The sequence below is a fragment of the Macaca nemestrina genome, chromosome X (assembly GCF_043159975.1).
Source record: "Macaca nemestrina isolate mMacNem1 chromosome X, mMacNem.hap1, whole genome shotgun sequence".
NCBI classification, from domain to species: Eukaryota; Metazoa; Chordata; class Mammalia; order Primates; family Cercopithecidae; genus Macaca; species Macaca nemestrina.
In genome coordinates, this window is record NC_092145.1 from 47,244,636 (window position 1) to 47,263,538 (window position 18,903).

Genomic DNA, 18,903 nt, shown 5'->3' on the forward strand with positions numbered 1-18,903 from the left:
TCTGTACAGCAAATCACCATGACACACATTTACCTATGCAACAAACCTGCACATCCTTATATATAACCAGGAACTTAAAAGTTTTTGAAAAAAAAAGGGGGCAAAGATCTAGTCCAACCCCCCAACAAGAAAAAAAATGGTCTAGTAAAACTTTATACCCACATGCAAAAGAATTAAATTGGATGCTTATTTCACACTATATATAAAATCAACTCAAAATGTATTAAAGACTTGAACATAAGACCTGCAACTGTAAAAGTCCTAGAAGAAAACATAGGGGGAAAGCATCATGGCATTGGTCTTGGCAATGATTTTTTGCATATGACACCAAAAGTACAGGCAATAAAAGTAAAAACAGACAAGTGGTACTACCTCAAACTAAAAAGCTTCAGTACAGCAAAGGAAACAACAGAATGAAAGGCAACCTACAGAATGTGAGAAAATATTTGCAAACCATCTGATAGGGTTCAATATCTAAATTATTTAGCTCAATAACAAAAAATCTCACCAAATAATTCAATTAAAATATGAGCGAAGGACTTGAATAGACATTTATCCAAATAAGACATACAAATGACCAACAGATATACGAAAAGATGCTCAACATCACTAATTGTCAGGGAAATGCAAACCAAAACCACAATGAAGTATCACTTCATAACTGTTAGGATGGCCATTATAAAAAAAAAATAGTAAGTGCTGGCAAGAATGTGAAGAAATTGGAACCTTGCACACTGCTGGTGAGGGTGCAGAATGGTGCAGTTGATACGGAAAAGAGTATGGAGGTTCCTTAAAAAAATTAAAATTTCCCATATGATCTAACAATCCCACTTCTAGAGATGTATGCAAAAGAATTGAAATCAGGATCTTGAAGAGATATTTGTACTCCTATGTTCATTGCAGTATTATTCACAATAGACAAGAGGTGGAAACAACCTAATGTCCATCCACAGATAAATGAAGAAACTGTGGTATATACATATAATGGAATCTTATTCAACCATAAAAAGGAAGAAATCCTGTCATATGTTACAGTATGGATGAACCTTGAAGACATTATGTTAAATGAAATAAGTCAGACACAGAAGGGTAAATACTGCATGATTCCACTTATATAAGTTATCTAAACTAGTTATGCTCATGGAAACAGAAAGTAAAATAGTAGTTGCCAGGGGGTTGGTGGAGGGTGGGAAATGGGGAGTTGCTGTTCAATAAGCATAGAGTTTCAGTCATTCAAGATGAAAAATGTCTAGAGATCTGCTGTACAACATTGTGCTTATAGTTCACAATATTGTACTGTACACTTAAAAGTTTGTTAAGAACTAAATCTCATGCTATGGTTTTTTACTGTGATTAAAAAAAATACGTGACATGTAGCTAAAGCAGTGCTGAGATGGAAATTCATTGCACTAAATGCTTAACTTAGGGAAGAAGAAATGTCTGAAATTAATAATCTAATTTCCCACCCTAAGGAAGTAGAAATGTAAGAGCAAATTAAAATGAAAGCAAGCAGAAGTAAGGAGATAAAGAGCAGAAGTCAATGAAATTGAAAACTCAAAATCAATAGAGAACATCAATGAAACAAAGAGGTAGTTCTCTGAAAAGCCTCATAAAATCCACAAACCTCAAGCAAAACTGACAAATAAAAAAGATAGGACACAAATCATTAATATCAGGAATGAAACAGGAGATATTATTATAGACCTTGCAGACACCAAAAGGGATTACTACAAACAATTATGCATGTATAAAGTTGATAATTTTGATAAGCTGGATAAATTCCTTGAAAAGCACAAACCACCACAACTCAATAAAAATTAGATAATCTGAATAGCTTGGTAACTATTAGGAAAATTGAATATATAATTTTAAAACTCCAAAAAAAAAAATTCTTCATTGAAACCATCTGGGCCTGAATGATTTCACTGCAGCATTCTACCAAATACTTAAAGAAGAATTAACATTCTTTAAGTCTTCTTACACAATGTCTTCTAGAAAATAGAAGAGGAGAGACTACTTCCCAACTCTTATTATAAGGCCAATATTGCACTGATACCAAAATCAGACAAAGATGGTACCAAAAAAAATTAAATTGCAAACCAATGTCATTCACGAATAGAAGCAAAAATCCCCAGCAAATATTAGCAAATATAATTCAGCAACATATAAAAAAATTATACACCACATCCAAATGTGTTTTATCCTAGGATGCAAGGCTAGCTCAACATTTGTAAATAAATTAGTGTAATCCACTGCATTAACAAACTGAAGAAGAAAAATCACAAGATCATATCAATTGATGCAAAAAGTATTTGGCAAAATTCAATAGTTATTCATGATAAAAACCCCAGAAAACTAGAAATCGAGGGGGAACTATCTAAATTTCAAAAAAGATGTCTACAAAAAAACCCTACATTATAGTTGACACTGAAAGACTGACCTCTTCTTCCCTAAGACTGGGAACAAGGCAAGAATTCAGCCCTCACCACTGCTATTCAACAGAAAACAGAGTGGAAAGGAAGAAATATCACTGTCCCTCCCTGCAGATGACAAGAGGGTTTACATAGAAAGTCCTAAAAAACCAACCAAAACAAAAAAAATTAGAAAAATACCTTTTAACCCCCTAGAACTAATCAGTGAATTCAGCAAGGTTTCAATATGCGACTATCATACAAAAAATCATTTATATTTCTATATACTAGCAATGAATACATGGAAACCAATATTCAAAATAAAATACCATTAATAGTCACTCCAAAAATGAAATGGTTACGTATGATTCTAACAAAACATACAAGATTTCTATGCTGAAAATTGAACAGTGCTGATAAAATAAATAAAAGAAGATCTAAATAAAGGGAGAGACATATGGTGCTCATGGATTGGAAGACTCAGCATAGTAAAGACATCAGTTTTCCCCAAACTGATACACAGGTCTAATACAATTCCTATCAATATCTCACCAAACTTTTTTCAGATATAGGCAAGCTTATTCTAAAATTTATAGGGAAAGTTAAAGGAACAGGCAATATTGAAAACAATAAACTAGGAGGAATCACTCTATCAAATTTTAAGATTTATTATAGAGTTACAGTATTCAACACTGTGTGGTATGACAGAGGGACACATACGTAGATCAATGAATCAGATTAGAAAACTCAGAAATAGATATACACAAGCACGGCATACTTATATTTTACAACAGTGCAAAGGCAATTCAATGGAGCTGAAGCAACTGGATATCAATAATCCAAAAAAATTAACCTTGACCTAAACTTCATATTTTATGCCAAATATTAACTTAAAATGGATCATGGACTTGAATGTAAAATGTAAAACTATAACATTTTTAGAAGAAAATCTAGGAGAAAATATCTGAGACCTAGGACTTGGTGAAGAGTTCTTAGATGTAACAACAAAAGTACAATCTATAATAGGGAAAAAATCAGTAAGTTGAATGTCATCAAAATTAAAAGCTCTTTCTCTGTGAAAAATCCTATTAAGATGAAAAGACAAGCCACAGACTGGAAGAGAATATTTGCAAGCTACATATCTGACAAAGAACTGGTATCTAGAATACATAAAGCACTCTGAAAACTCAACAGTAAAACAAACAATACAATACAATTAGAAAATGGGCCAAAGATATAAAGAGATATTTAAATGAAGAAGATATGGGGATGACAAATAAACACATGACAAGATGTTGAACTTTATTAGCCATTAGGTAAATGCAAATAAAATCAGTAATATATCACTACCTACCTATCACAATAGCTAAAACTTAAAAAAAAAAAAAATAGTGAGAATACCAAATGCTGGAAAGGATGTGGAGATACTGGATCTCTCATACCATTGCTGGTGAGAATACAAAATGGTACAGTCACTTAGGAAAAATAGTTTGTCAGATTCTTTTAAAGTTAAACATATATTTACCATCCCACCTTGTAATTGTTCTCCTGGGCATTTATCTCAGACAGATGAAAATTTCCATCTACACAAAACACTGTACTCAACATTAATCAGAGTTTTCTTTGTAATAGCCCAAAACTGGACATTTTAAAACGTCCCTCAATAGATGAATGGTTAAACAAACTGTGGTACCTCCATGTCGCATAATATTTCTCAGCAATAAGAGGGAATGAACTATTGATACCAATTTGAATGAGTCTCAAATGTATTATGCTGAGTGAAAAATAATGAAAAAGGTCACATACTTTGTGATTATAAAAATTAAATCATTTTAATTGTATATAAAATGATTTAAATGACAGTTATAGAAAAGGAGAACAAATTAGTATTTGTCAGGGGTTATCAATGGTGGGGGGTGGTTGTGACTATAAAGAGGTAGGACAGGAGAGATGGAATATTTCTTGATTGCGATGATGGTTAAACAAATCTATACATCATAAAATAACATAGAATTATAGACACATATCATTCCAATATCAATTTCTTGGTTTTGATATTGTATTATAATTATGTAAAATGTAATGATTGAAGTAACCCAGATGAAGATTACATGAGGCCTTTCTGTACTATCTTTGCAAATTATTGCTAGTCTCTTATTCATAATAAAACCTTTTTTAAAAAAAGAAACCACTTATAAAGCAAATAACTTAAAACAAGAGTGTGGAAGCTAAAACTCAGGTAGTAAATATAAAGTGCTTTATTATAATAGACTGTAACAGTTTGCCAGTTTCGTGAAGGGATCGCTTTTAAATGGGGAAGGTTTGTATAGCCCAGTGATATATAACACTAAGGACATTTAACACGTGGGATCAAAACATGGGATTAAAAAAATTAGAGCCACAGCACACACCAGGGCCTGTCGGGGGGCGAGGGCCTGAGGGAGGGATAGCATTAGGAAAAATACTTAATGTAAATAACGAGTTGATGGGTGCAGCAAACCCACATGGCACATGTATACCTATGTAACAAACCTGCACGTTGTGCACATGTACCCCAGAACTTAAAGTATAAAAAAAAAAATTAGAGCCACAGATTAAAATGTCTCATCTTAAACCAAGCAACTAGAAACTGTAAAGTGCAATAAGCCACATAAATTACACTTGTAAGCAGTGAAAAATCAATTGCAAAGGGTTTTTGAGCCAGTTATGGAAGTTTATTTAGTAAGTGCTGGGAATGGAGAAGTTTCATGGTGGATAACCCAGAACCTGTTACTGCAACTGTCATGCAGTTAATTGATTTGCGTATACCCTCAAGTTGTTTTTCGGTATAGAATATATTCATTTCCTGTTGTGCTATGGAAAGAATATTTGCATAGGGTAAAATATTTAGTGTAATTAAAAAGGAACAAGTAGGGGGAAATGATCTCTCTCTGCACTGTCCAAGATGATTAATAATGAGTCACACAAAACTATTTACATGTAAAACAATTACAATTAAATGACATTAAAAATTCAGTTCCCAGATACATTGCAAGTCTTTAAGAGCAACATGTGGTTATGGTTACCATACTAGAACAGCGTAGATATAGAAGTTAACCATCATCATAGAAAGTTCTGTTGGGCAGAGCTGCTCTAGAGCATTACAATCTTGTCATTTCACCAAAATCACAGGTAGAGTTATAGCCCAAAGAACTCTGACAGCATTTGGTATTGCATTATTTAGGATTTTCATTTACACATAATTCAGTTTTCAGCAATAGTTAGCAGCATGTTGCAGTGGTTAAGTGGTAGGACTTTGGAGTAGAATTGCGTGGATTTCTACCATAGCTCCAACTAAACTGTGTAACCTTGGGCATGTAACTTCACTCCTCTGTGCCTGTTTTCTCATTTTAAAAAAGGTAGGAGCTGCAGGATAATAGTACCTTCCTCACAGAGCTGATGTGAGGATTGCATAAGATAAGCTCAGTAACTGACAATGTGATCTATAAATGCTAGTTATTATTGGCATTATTCTTCAAGTCTAGAAGATGAACTTAGTTTTTTTTTAATATCTAGAATCCAGGTGATCAGTGGAAAGGGCAATAGAAAACGTTCAATCATAAGAGCAGCAAGGGAGCCAGACCCTAACAGGGCCCCATTTGTCTCTTAATGGACATAAACAGCAACCACATCATTCCTCCATAACTTGGGGCCAGCCACAAAAGAGAAGAGACCTTCTCCTCTAAGACCTATTTATCTTGCAGCTTTCAAAAAGTCAAAGGATAACTTCCCATTGGCCTTAAAGGACTCAGAATTGAAAGTTAATTACCATGTCACATCAAATAAAATAAAAGCAAAATATACTGTTTATAAAAGAAGATTACCCAAACAAGTCAGTCAGTAGGAAAGGCACTTGGAATTGTTTTTCCAGCTTTTCTACCAATCAGATCCAAGTACTTGATGCATTTTTATGGTGAAATGTCACTATACCCAATACTTTGTGAATACTACAACACAGGGATACTGTACCTCCATAATCAACTAGAGATGTATTTATTGAATATGCAGGGCACTTCTGCTCTACACCAACTATGACTGGCAGGCTAAATTCAGCCCATCTCATGTTTTTGTGTGGCAAGCAAGGTATGAATGATTCTCACAATTTTAAATGGTTGGAAGAACCACCTTCAAACACTGTTAGAGAACGCTGAATGGCTTTGGAAATTAACTTTTGATGCAGGCTTGATAATGTTTATTAATTAATTCAACCTAAAATTACAAGGCAAAACAATGCTTATATATGAAAAAAATTGTAGTAAAGTCATTTTGACAATATTGTTTGAATCACAAGTAATGTCAAGATGCTTTATCCACTTCCCATGCTGTCACAAGTCAATATGGAATATCCTTTGCACTTGCTTCAAGGTCCAAAAACTACTGCTGGAACTGTAGTCTGAATTCAGAAAATATATATGCTACAAATTTGTATAGAAATAGAGATCTTGCTTCTTGTTTTAACTTTTATTTCATTTTATTTTGAGATGGAGTCTCGCTCTGTCACTCAGGCTGGAATGGGTGTTTATAGATCACCACTTTATAGATCACCACTTTATATCCACTAGAATGCCTATAATCAAAAAGATAGATATTAATAAGTATCGGTAAAGATATGGAGAAATTTGGCTGGATGTGGTGGCTCACGCCTATAATCCCAGCATTTTGGAAGGCCAAGGTGGGCAGATCTCTTGAGGACAGGAGTTCCAGACCAGCCTGGCCAACATGGCAAAACCCTGTCTCTACTGAAAATACAAAAATTAGCCAGCGTGGAGGTACATGCCTGTAATCCCAGCTACTCGGGAAGCTGAGGCACAAGAATCACTAGAATCCAGGAGGCAGAGGTTGCAGTGGGCTGAGATCCTGCCACTGCACTCCAGCCTGGGCGACAGAGTGAGACTCTGTCTCCAAAAAATAAAAAGAAAATAAGAAAAAAAATGTGGATAAATCTGAAATCTGAACCCTCGAACATTGCTTGCTGATGGAAGGTAAAATGGTACAGCCACTTTTGTAAAGAGTCTGAAAGTTTCTCAAAAAGTTAAACAGAGTTACGATATGACCCAGCAATTCCACTCCTAGTTAAGTACCCAGAAGAAATAAATGAAATCTCAGCTGGACATGGTGGCTCACACCTGTAATCCCAGCATTTTGGGAGACCTAGGTGGGAGGATCACTTGAGCCCAGAAGTTTGAGATCAGCCTGGGCAACATAGTGAGACCCTGTAACTACAAAAAATCATAAATTGACTGAGTGTGTTGGTGCATGCCTGTAGTCCCAGCTGCTCCAGAGGCTGAGGTGACAGGATTACTTGAGCTAGGGAGGTGGAGGCTGCAGTGAGCCATGATCGTGCCACTGCACTCCAGTCTGGGCAACAGAAGAAGACCCTGTCTCAATAAAAAATAAAATAGGCCCGGCACAGTGGCTCATGCCTGTAATCCCAGCACTTTCGGAGGATCACCTAAGGTCAGGAGTTGGAGACTAGCCTGGCCAATATGGCGAAACGCTGTCTCTATTAAAAATACAAAAATTAGCCAGGTGTGGTAGCATGCGCCTCAGGAGGCTGAGGCAGGAGAATCGCTTAAGACCAGGAGGCGAAGATTGCAGTGTGCCAAGATTGTGCCACTGCATTCCAGCCTGGGTGACAGGGCGAGACTCCGTCTCAAAATAAAATGAAATAAAAGTTAAAACAAGAAGCAAGATCTCTATTTCCATACAAATTTGCAGCATATATATTTTCTGAATTCAGACTACAGTTCCAGCAGTAGTTTTTGGACCTTGAAGCAAGTGCAAAGGATATTCCATATTCCAAAATCCATTTAACTGTGTAATTGAGCAGCTTTCACCAAACTTTCAATTGGAAGTGATTAACCTGCCATATAATGCTAAAAGGCACTATTAAGAGAACAACAGAATTCTATTCCAAGCAATGAATATGCTCAATTAAAATCATATGTTTGTGTAACATTGATAATGTATGATGAGAATGTGGTACTTGACCTCTGCGGACTTCCTTCCAAACACATAATGCCAGTCTAAGCATAAAATTGAGGGTTTTTCCACAAAATGACTGACCAGTACTCCTTAAAACTATCAAGGTCACCAAAACAAAATAAATCTGAGAAAGTGTCACAAGTCAGAAGAGGCTAAGGAGATACAATGACTAAATGTAATGTGGTATCCTGGATGGGACAGGATCTCTAGAGATAAACTAGTGAAACCTGAAAAAAACAAAAAAGCATGGAGTATAGTTAATAGCAATATACCAATGTGGGCTTATTAGTTGTGACATACATAGCACAGCAATGTAAGATGTTAATGATAAGAGATTCAGCAAATGGTGCTAGAACAATTTCTATATCCACATGCAAAATAAAAAACTTAGATTCTCACCTCATATCACAGAGAAAAAATGAACTCAAAATGAATCATAGACTTAAATGTAAGAGATGAAGTAATAAAGCTTTTAGAAGAAAACATTGGAGAAAATCACTGAGACCTTGCAGTTGGGCAAAAACTTCTTAAGTACAACACCAAGAAAATGGTCCATGAAAGAAAAAAAATAATAAATTGGATGTCACCCAAATTCAAAACGTTTTCACTTCAAAAGACACCATCAAGAAAAGAAAAAGGCAAGCAGCAGACTGGGAGAATATATGTGCATATCATATATCTCTCAGGGACTTGATCTAGAATATAGAAACCATCATTACAACTCAACACCAAAAAGACAACTCGATTTAAAAATGGACAAAAGATATAACAGACACTTCACTGAAGAAGATATATGAATGGCTAAGAAGCACATGAAAATATGCTCACCATATTATAAATTATAATTTATAAATTTATAAATTAAAACCACAATGAGACACCATTTCACACCCACTTAGAATGGCTATAATAAAAACACAGTAAATAACAAATGGTGGCAAGGATGTGGAGAAACAGGAACTCTCATACATTGCTAATGGAAGTGCAAAATGTTGCTGCTATTTTGGAAAACAGTTGTGCAGTTTCTTAAGAAGTTAAACATATATTTTCCCTGTGATCCAGTAACTCCACCCTTAAGTATCTATCAAAGAGAAATGAAAAAAATATGTTCACACAAAGACTTACATACTAATCTTCTTAGCAGCACTAGTCATAGTAGCCAAAACTTGGAAACTGATGTACCTATCTAATAGTGAGTAGATAGACAAAAATGTGCTATATCCATAAAATGGAATACTATTTGGCAATAAAAAAGTAAGGAAGTACTGATACATACTACGATATGGATGAATCTCAAAAATATTATGCTAAGTGAAAAAAATCAGACACAAAGACTGCATATTGTATGATTTCATTTATATAAAATGTCCAGAATAGGCAAATTTATGGAAACAAAAAAGTAGATTAGTGGGTGTCTGGGGCTGGGAATGGGACAGAGGATTGATTAACTGTAAATAGGCATGAGGGAATCTTACTGGAGAGATCAAAAAGTTCTAAAACTGATTTATGGTGATGGTTGCCCCACTTCAGTAAAGTTACCAAAAATCATTTAATTATGCACTTGAAATCAGTGAATTTTATGATATGTAAAATGTACCTCATTTTGAGTGAGTGGTATACAGGAACTCTACTAACCTTGCAACTTTTCTATAAATCTAAAACTATTCTGAAATTTTTGAAAAAAATAATTTAAATAAAAATAAAAAAGTGTATGTTTATGAATTGATATCAGTATTTGACAGTACCTATATGTGTAAAATGACATTTTCAAAGATTAAATAGGTAAAAATCTCATAACAGATCAGCATTAACAGATGAACATTTAAAATCAATTTTGACAGTACGGAACACTAATTCTGAGCTCCAATTAAGCAAAATATTATCCCCTAAAAAGAATTATATTCTTCTCATTGGTAGTCCTCCTGTATTACAAAAAAAAGTACTCAATTACTATTATATTTTGAATTACATCAATAAAAATTTGTTGAAATTTGTTTTCTCTCGTCATAAAAGTACCAACAAAATATTCTTGATTTTGCCTTTTGACCTACAAAGCCTAGAATATTTACTATCTGGCTCTTTACAGAAAGTTTCCCAACTGCTATTCTACACTATAACAGGATAAACATAAACATAATCAATCTCTTTCTTGAATGTATTCTTATCATTACCTAGTTGTGGCATAATGTCCTCTGGATATGCCCTATAAAGGATCAGTCTTGCATTGCTTCTGCTATGGCACTATTTGGGATTTCTATAAAAAGAAACACTATTAGCTTAATAGTTGCAGCAAAGCCTTGACAACATAGTTAATATCGTGATATTAAAGTGCCAACACCACAGCCCGGTATCCTTAAGATGACCCTCATCAAGTTGTGATGTCACCAGGCTATGGACTCACCGAAGTCTCTTAGATATCAAGTGGCTCCCGTGGCATCACACCCTGCCTTTGGCATCACCCTGGCACATCACCTCAGTACGGTGCCATATGCTATCACTGCTGTGGCAGAACCCTGTCCAGACGCCACACCGCCGAGATGTCGGAGTAATTAACTCCCACTTCTTTCCACTCCCTGGGCGGTGGCAGGGAGGGGGAGGGTAGCCACCGTCACCGGTTCGAGCTCAGGAGGTAGTACTCAGCTCCAACCCTTGTCCCTTCCGCCTGCCACTGCAGGTCAGGAACCCCGAGGGACAGGACCTTTAGGCTCCCATAACTCTCTTGCCCTGCCCCCGAACCCATTTCATATGGCCGACTCAAGGACCCGCCAGCGACTACCCACCCCGGCTCTTTCACACGGTTCCACTCAAAGCCGCTCCCCATACCTGACTCCATTCTCCAGCTGTCATCCTGGGCCAATTCCACCGGCAACTTGACTACGGGCGGTCGCTAGGAACCCTGGGACTTGTAGTTCCGTACTGCTAGAGGCCAAGTCTGTGAGGGCCCCAAAGGCACCTCCCTGCCCGGAACTGCTCTCAAACTGCAACTCCCAGAGGCGCCGTGCGATGGTAAAGGAAAAGGGAACGAGGAAGGCCGGTGATTGGTGGAGCTCTAACGGCTGTTTTGACTGGCAGCCGGAGCCGGCGAAGTGAGGCGGGCGTTGCTCGCGCGTCAAGTAGTTGCTGGGATAGCGAAATGGAGGGGTGTGTGTCTAACCTAATGGTCTGCAACCTGGCCTACAGCGGGAAGCTGGAAGAGTTGAAGGAGAGTATTCTGGCCGATAAATCCCTGGCTACTAGAACTGACCAGGTAAAGCAACGCTAGGTGTCTTCGCAGCTGGGGACGTCGGCGAAGCCCTACGTGGCTTTCGGGGCCCGGCCCTAGCGGAGGCCCGGTTTCTAAGAGGAGCAGAACCCCGCCCCCGCCGCCCCAAGCAGTCCCCCGGGGTCACCTCAGGACTCGCGATAGGCCTGCGGGGGCTAGCCCCGCAGACCTCAGATATTTTCCCGTTGGTCCGGAGCTCCACTCCCTGATTTTTGGATAGTTCTAGAACGTCTACCGCATTTCTCAGAAATTGCCAATCAGTGAAAAGGAAGGCTCTTTATATGGATTTATTTACCTTTACTAGTAACTGTATTCAGTAACACATGTGTAATTGAACACCCCTTCCGTGCCAGGCAGTTTGCTAGGAGCTGGGGATACGGTGGAGTGGAAGATGCAGACAGTAAAATAAGCACAAAAACATGTCCGATTACAGATTGTGGTAAATACTCCGCAGAGAAGTTTACATGGTGCTTTCAGAACACGTTAATAGGAGAATCTGATGCTGAATATGGCTGTCATTAATTGGAAAAGTTTTTGCAAAGAAGGGAAGGTTAGACTTTGAAGCATGAGTGAGATTTCCATGGGGGAATGAGTGGACATTCTAAGCAGAGGCAGACAGAAGTTGAGAAGTGTTTCCTTCTGCCCTCCTGCTCACAGGACCCTCGTGCTTTCATCCTCAGTTTCTGGGATTCATGGTGCCCTCAGTAAGCCCACAAATATTTATAGATGGCCTTGGGTTTCGCAGGCAGTGTGCTAAGCACTAGTGAAACTGTCCTATACTTACAAATCTCCATTTCGTGTCTTTTGGGAGAAAATTAGAAATCAAGAGACTGTTGTCTCTTTTCTGGAACTTTCCTTTATTACTCAACCTGAAAATGGCCTTACCTTTACCTAGTTTACTTCATTATGGTCTGGTGATATTTAAGGATTTAAATTTAAATGTAATAATTTATATTAAGATTTAATAACACTCCATTAGAAATTTAACCATTCTTCAAGTCAATGGCTTAAAAAGGGAAGGGAACCGTATCAAGAGACGTAAAAAACACGAAGAAATGCGATTTATGGATCTTGTTTGGTTCCTGATTTAAACAAACCAACTGCAAAAAGACATTTGGGAGACAGCTGGGGAAATCTGAATACAGACCGGATGTTAGACATTCTAAAGGAGTTAGTGTTAATTTTAGTAAGTGTAATAATGGTCTCATAGTTATATAAGAAATACCTTTATTTTTTACATACTGAAAGACAAGGGTGAAAAATCATGATATTTAGGATTTGTTTTTGGAAAACTCAGCAAGGAAAAAACTAGATAAAGCAAATAGGGCAAGGTGTTTGTTGTTAATTCTAAGCAGTAGGCATGTGGGTTTCTATTCTATTCCCTCTATTTTTGTGTGTTTGAAATTTTTTGTAATAGAGTTTAAAATACCATTTTCTATTCTGTGGGGCTAAGAAATATAGCAGTCACTGCAAATAGGGATTCCTTTTGACAAATAATGACTACTATAGCTTATTTTTATTTTTATGTATTTATTTATTTATTTTTTTGAGACAGTTTCGCTCTTGTTGCCCAGGCTGGAGTGCAGTGGCGCGGTGTCGGCTCACTGCAACCTCTGCCTCCTGGGTTCAAGCGATTCCCCTGCCTCAGTCTCCCAAGTAGCTGGGATTACAGGTGCCTGCCACCACGCCTGACTAACTTTTGTGTTTTTAATAGAGATGGAGTTTCACCATGTTGCCAGGCTGGTCTGGAACTCCTGACCTCAGGTGATCTGCCCACCTCGCCCTCCCGAAGTGCTGGGATTACAGGCATGAACCACCGCACCCGGCCATAGCTTATTATTTTTTATAAAAAGTAATTTTCTTGTTCTCTGTGTGTTGTGTTTTCTAAATTATATTTCTAATTTATTTATGGTTTTAAGTTATAGATAATTTCAACTAGTTTAATGAACATTTCTTCCCCCATTAGATTCATGTGTTCCTTCTACAACATCTAACTTGAGGTCAGTGTGGTAGTAGAGATTTCAGAGTCAGAACTTCACTGACAGTTGTGTCCCAGCTTCACTATTTAGTATCCGTATGACCGTCCACAAGGTGCTTACCTGAGGAGTTTTAGTTTCCTCATCTGAAAAATGGAGATAATAAGCACTGTGTAGAATGATAGGAATTACATGATACGATGCATGTAAAACTCCCAGCACAGTGCCTGACGTAAAAGTACGTAAATAATGTAATAGTAAAACAACCAAAGATGTATTTCTGTCAAAGCATTGAAATCAGTTTCTTGCTCTACTACTTTCCTTGTCGTATTCTGCCCAGAATTACATATGTTCATCAATGTCATTCTCCCCATGTTACTTAAACTTTCATCTATCTTATACCAGTAAGTAATATAGTTTAAGGTTACCTACCTGAGGATCCAGTGCTCTGCATTTCGTATTTTCAAACTATAGATTTGCCAGCACCAGTATTTTTTTTTTCTTCCTCTTTTCCCTTCTGTTTCTCTTCAAGAATGTTTCTATTACTGCTTCTCTGTAGGACAGGAGAACTGCATTGCACTGGGCATGCTCAGCTGGACATACAGAAATTGTTGAATTTTTGTTGCAACTTGGAGTGCCAGTGAATGATAAAGATGATGTGAGTACTTTGATAAAGTTGAGTTGATAAATTCCCAGTTATCTTTATACTCCAGACTGGTGTTTACTGAAGCCTGTGCATTAAGCTCATAAAGAAAATTGTAACCTTTGCAACTGGAAAGTTATAGCATGGCCCTTGTGATCAAGCATGAGACTCATGGTTGCATTATTTTACAGCGTTATGTTTGCCACTCATACTCTGTGATTTAAGGTAAACATACAGGAGAGGCTGAGGTGCGAGGATTGCTAGAGCCCAGTAGTTTGAGGCTGCAGTGAGCCATTGTACTCTATCCTGGGTGACAGACAGACCTTGTCTCTAAAAATAAAAACAACAAAAATAAACGTACAGATCAGGGCTTCTTATGGTGAACCCTAAAAGACCATAAACTCTTTCTATTATGTTGGATTTTTTTGTTTTTTGGTGAATATGGCCTGAATAATGAGGACCTAGATAACTTTTTTGTTACATAAAGAGATTTATTCTAATGGTATGGTTATATTAGGATTAGATTTGTGAAGAGTAAGAATGGAACCTTTTTTGTAAGCAAATATTTTTTTACCTTTGTAAAGCTCCTTGTTAACCCTGCCTAAATGTTAGCACTAATCCTTGTGCCTTTTTCCCCTGGTGTTTCTACTGCCTACTTCTTTTATAGGCAGGTTGGTCTCCTCTTCATATTGCAGCTTCTGCTGGCCGGGATGAGATTGTAAAAGCCCTTCTGGGAAAAGGTGCTCAAGTGAATGCTGTCAATCAAAATGGCTGTACTCCCCTACATTATGCAGCTTCCAAAAACAGGCATGAGGTATGGTTCCATCCCTAGGCTACTTCTGTTGAGTTCTAAAAGTGTATACAAACACAGATAGATCTCTGCATTGTTTTCTTCTTTCTACTCCATCTTTCCAGATCGCTGTCATGTTACTAGAAGGTGGGGCTAATCCAGATGCTAAGGACCATTATGAGGCTACAGCAATGCACCGGGCAGCAGCCAAGGGTAACTTGAAGATGATTCATATCCTTCTGTACTACAAAGCATCCACAAACATCCAAGACACTGAGGGTAACACTCCTCTGTAAGTGACAAGTAGCAGTCATTTGTATTCTACCTGACGTTAGCCCTCTTGCAATAATTCTTATACATCATTTCTTTTTTTATTCTGCTTATAGACGCAATACGTGTTAATGGCAAAAATGTTAAATTGCACAAAATGTAAAGATAAAAATTGCCTATTATCTTGCCACTCAGAAATAACTACTGATCACATTCTTGTGTATTTCCTCCTGGTCTCTTATATTCAGATGTGTATATTTTACACATACATATTTTTTAGCAAAATTGGGGTCATACTGTGTATGTAGTTTTAGCTCTTGTTCTTTTCACCTCAATAGTATATTATAAACATTTTCCAATGTCATTAAATATGTTTAAAACTTTTTTAATGGTTATGTACAATTCTGCTGTATAGATGTGCCATAATTTAATCATTCCTCTATTACTGTATATTTAAACTTTTTTGAGTTTTTCACTATTATAAATAATGGTACATTGAGCCAGGCATGATGGCTCATGTCTGTAATCCCAGCACTTTGTAAAGCCAAGGCGGGAGGATCACTTGAGGCCAGGAGTTCAAGACCAGCCTGGGCAACACAGCAAGACCCCTGTATCTAGAAAAAATTAAAAACTTAGCCAGGCATGGTGGCATGCACCTGTGGGACTAGCTACTCAGGAGATTGAGGTGGGAGGATTGGTTGAACCCAGGAGCTCCAGGTTACAGTGAGATGTGATCACACCACTGCACTCCAGCCTGGGTGGAGCAAGACTTTGTCTCTAAAATAATTGACTAACTTTGTACGGAAAACTTTTGGCCACATTTCTGATTATTACCTTCATATAGACTCCTAGAAGTTGAATTGCTGGGTCAACAAATACACACATTTTAAGACTTGCTATATGTTGCCAAATTGCTTCCAGAGGAGTTGTATCATTTTACCCTCCCAACAGCAGTTTAAGAGTGCCCATTACCCCCTCACCAACACTAAATTATCCTTTTGTTATGTGAAAATGATATTTCATAGATGTATTTCATAGATGTAATTTACATTTTTATTAATGAATTTGAACTTTTTTTTTAATGTCCATGGCTAATTACATTTCTTATCTAATTGTACCTTTTTGTGTCCCTTTCTCTGTTTCCTTTTGGGGAATTAATTTATTTTCACAGCGTTTTAAGTGCTCTTGATTTGACATGGTAAAATATTAATGTTCTGCAACATTAGTTGAAAATATTTTTCCTAATTTATCTTTTCATTTTGTTCATAATTTCTTTTGCATAATAGAAGTTTTAAAATTTCTACATAGTCAAGCCCATTCATCTTTCCTCATGACTAGAAAGCTCTTCCTTACCCTGAAATTAGTTAAATATTCACCTGTCTTTTATTATAGGTTATTTTAGCGTTTCATTGGTTTTGATTGAGGGTTAGTGTTATTGTTTTGCATTTAACTCTTAAAATCCATCTCTAATTGAATTATGTGTATGACCTGAAGCTGGCCGTTACCTTGATATGTTTCCACAGTACTTGGCCACTTTTCTTCTGTGTTGAATGGTGACTATTTCTTGAACCAGAAGTTCTGTGAGTCTTCTTTTTAGTCCAGAGTGAGGTTCAGCCTTTTCCAATTTGACTTTAAACCAACTTTTAAAAAGTATTATTTTCTTAACTCTTAGTTTTTAAAATCTTTCCTGCATTCTAAGAGACCCTGTTTAGAAAGACCTGTATGCCCTACCTCTTTTCTCCATAAATAGAAAGGCAGGATGGCCTAGAGGAAATCTAGGAGTCAGAAAAGATAAGAGTCCTGGGAAGAACATAGGATTTATGAATAGCTAGATGATGTTCACCCAATTCAGACTCTACCACTTACTAACAATATTAAATACTTATATTAAACAACTTATAAAAGTTACTTAATCTTCCTTGAATCTTAATTTCCTCATCTGTAATATAAGGATAATAATTCCTTCCTTACTAGATTATTGTGAGGTTTAAGTAAAACAACATGTAAAGTGCCTCGTTATACCCTCCTGGCACTCTTAAGTGCATGGCAAAAGTTGTTACCCTCTTCCACTCAGTTTACTGCCAAGACCTGTCAGCATAGGTAGGAACTTTAACCTCTGTCACCATTTCAACTGTAAAATGGTGATAATAATACTTTGCTAACTTACAAGACAGATACATGGATTAAATGAGATAAAATCTTTTAAACTGCTTTTTCAAACTTTAAGCTGCACAAATTACTATTAACAGATTATGAACTGGGGCTTTTCTAAATTCTAACCCTGAATTATTACATGTAGTGTTTGAGGTAAACAATTACTTATCTCTGTAAAATAAAAAAAGTGTTCCTTAGGCTGGTGTTTAGATCCCTTCTTCTATTGTAAGTAGAACCAGAATTATGATTTACAATCTGGTATTTCAAGGCTTTTTTTGTAGAATTTTAACTTACAGTCTCCCCATGCAAACCGATGTTTCTTTCCGGATTAAATAACTTTCCAATGTTACCATTTCCTAATCATATGCACTTTAGATTACCTAGCAAGAAATCCTAACCGTTACATAGAATTGGTAGTGATTAATTGGTCTCTGGTGGTCCCTGATTTCAGACACTTAGCCTGTGATGAGGAGAGAGTGGAAGAAGCAAAACTGCTGGTGTCCCAAGGAGCAAGTATTTACATTGAGAATAAAGAAGAAAAGACACCCCTGCAAGTGGCCAAAGGCGGCCTGGGTTTAATACTCAAGAGAATGGTGGAAGGTTAAACAGCTTGGATTTATTCTTACTTTGTATGTTGTGTTGTTGTCCCCAGTGTTCTGCAAACTAATGTATTTGTGCACAAGACATCATCTACGAATGATGACGTTTTCTCACCTTCAAAGTCTTATAAACATGTTGACTCTTGTTCCTGCTGAGTTACTAGTTCGAAGCTTACAGCTTGTTTTCCAGGCATCAAATAACTGTTGAGATTGTTCTACTGTTGTCGTACATTCTTCTATATTGAATTCTGGTTAATTTTGAGTAACTAATTCTGTGGCTGTTGTGAGTCTTCAGCACCCTCCCACGTACCTTATATCCCTCTCTGAAACAGAACAGCTCCAATAGCAACAAGCCAGTTGTTCTGCCACGTTTCTGTGTGGATTCTGTAATGTTCCTCCATACAGTTAAAACATCCTAACTTGCTTTTCAAGCTCACTCAGCCTACGCCAAATATTTCTGGTTTTTTTTCAACCATGAGGTTTAATTTATTTTTGTGATAGGAGGGATATTTACATATTTTAGTGGACCAAATTTTAAGTTGAATGGTGTGCTCTAAAATAATGAAAAACAATAGCCCATATACCTATGTATTTGTTTTTGATGGGTTGTTTACTCTGAAATAAAATGTATGGTTTTCTTTAAAGGAAGTTTTAAAGTACCTATTTTGAGTCATCCTGTATTGAAAAGAATGTCAAGCTTGTTAAAATGACATGTAGCAAAAATGTATTTTGATTTGTATTTCAGAAACCAAAAAATAAAATGTTGAAAGAGTC

General features: G+C 36.8%; 2 protein-coding genes across 5 annotated transcripts in view; one reads left to right on the top strand and one right to left on the bottom strand.

Moving 5' to 3' along the window:
• Positions 1 to 14,213, bottom strand: part of LOC105490454 (autophagy related 4A cysteine peptidase) — a 75,332-nt gene extending 61,119 nt beyond the window's left edge. The window contains exon 1 of one of the 3 annotated variants that reach the window (XM_011756097.3): positions 14,106 to 14,213. In XM_011756097.3, coding sequence (XP_011754399.1) covers positions 14,106 to 14,127 — 22 coding nt within the window. In that variant the 5' untranslated portion in view covers positions 14,128 to 14,213. Of the gene's footprint in view, positions 1 to 11,215; positions 11,416 to 14,105 lie in introns of those variants that run through there. The other 2 variants (XM_011756098.2, XM_024795624.2) reach the window with 2 other exon arrangements.
• LOC105490455 (proteasome 26S subunit, non-ATPase 10) lies at positions 11,519 to 18,903 on the top strand. Of its 2 annotated transcripts, none has more exons than XM_011756099.2 (5): positions 11,519 to 11,682; positions 14,233 to 14,331; positions 14,984 to 15,130; positions 15,232 to 15,398; positions 17,982 to 18,903. In XM_011756099.2, exons 1-5 carry the CDS (start codon positions 11,569 to 11,571, stop codon positions 18,133 to 18,135), a joined length of 681 nt encoding a protein of 226 aa, XP_011754401.1. In that variant the 5' UTR covers positions 11,519 to 11,568; the 3' UTR covers positions 18,136 to 18,903. The 2 variants fall into 2 exon arrangements, with proteins under 2 accessions (XP_011754401.1, XP_011754402.1); XM_011756100.2 differs by having other exon boundaries at positions 15,232 to 15,319.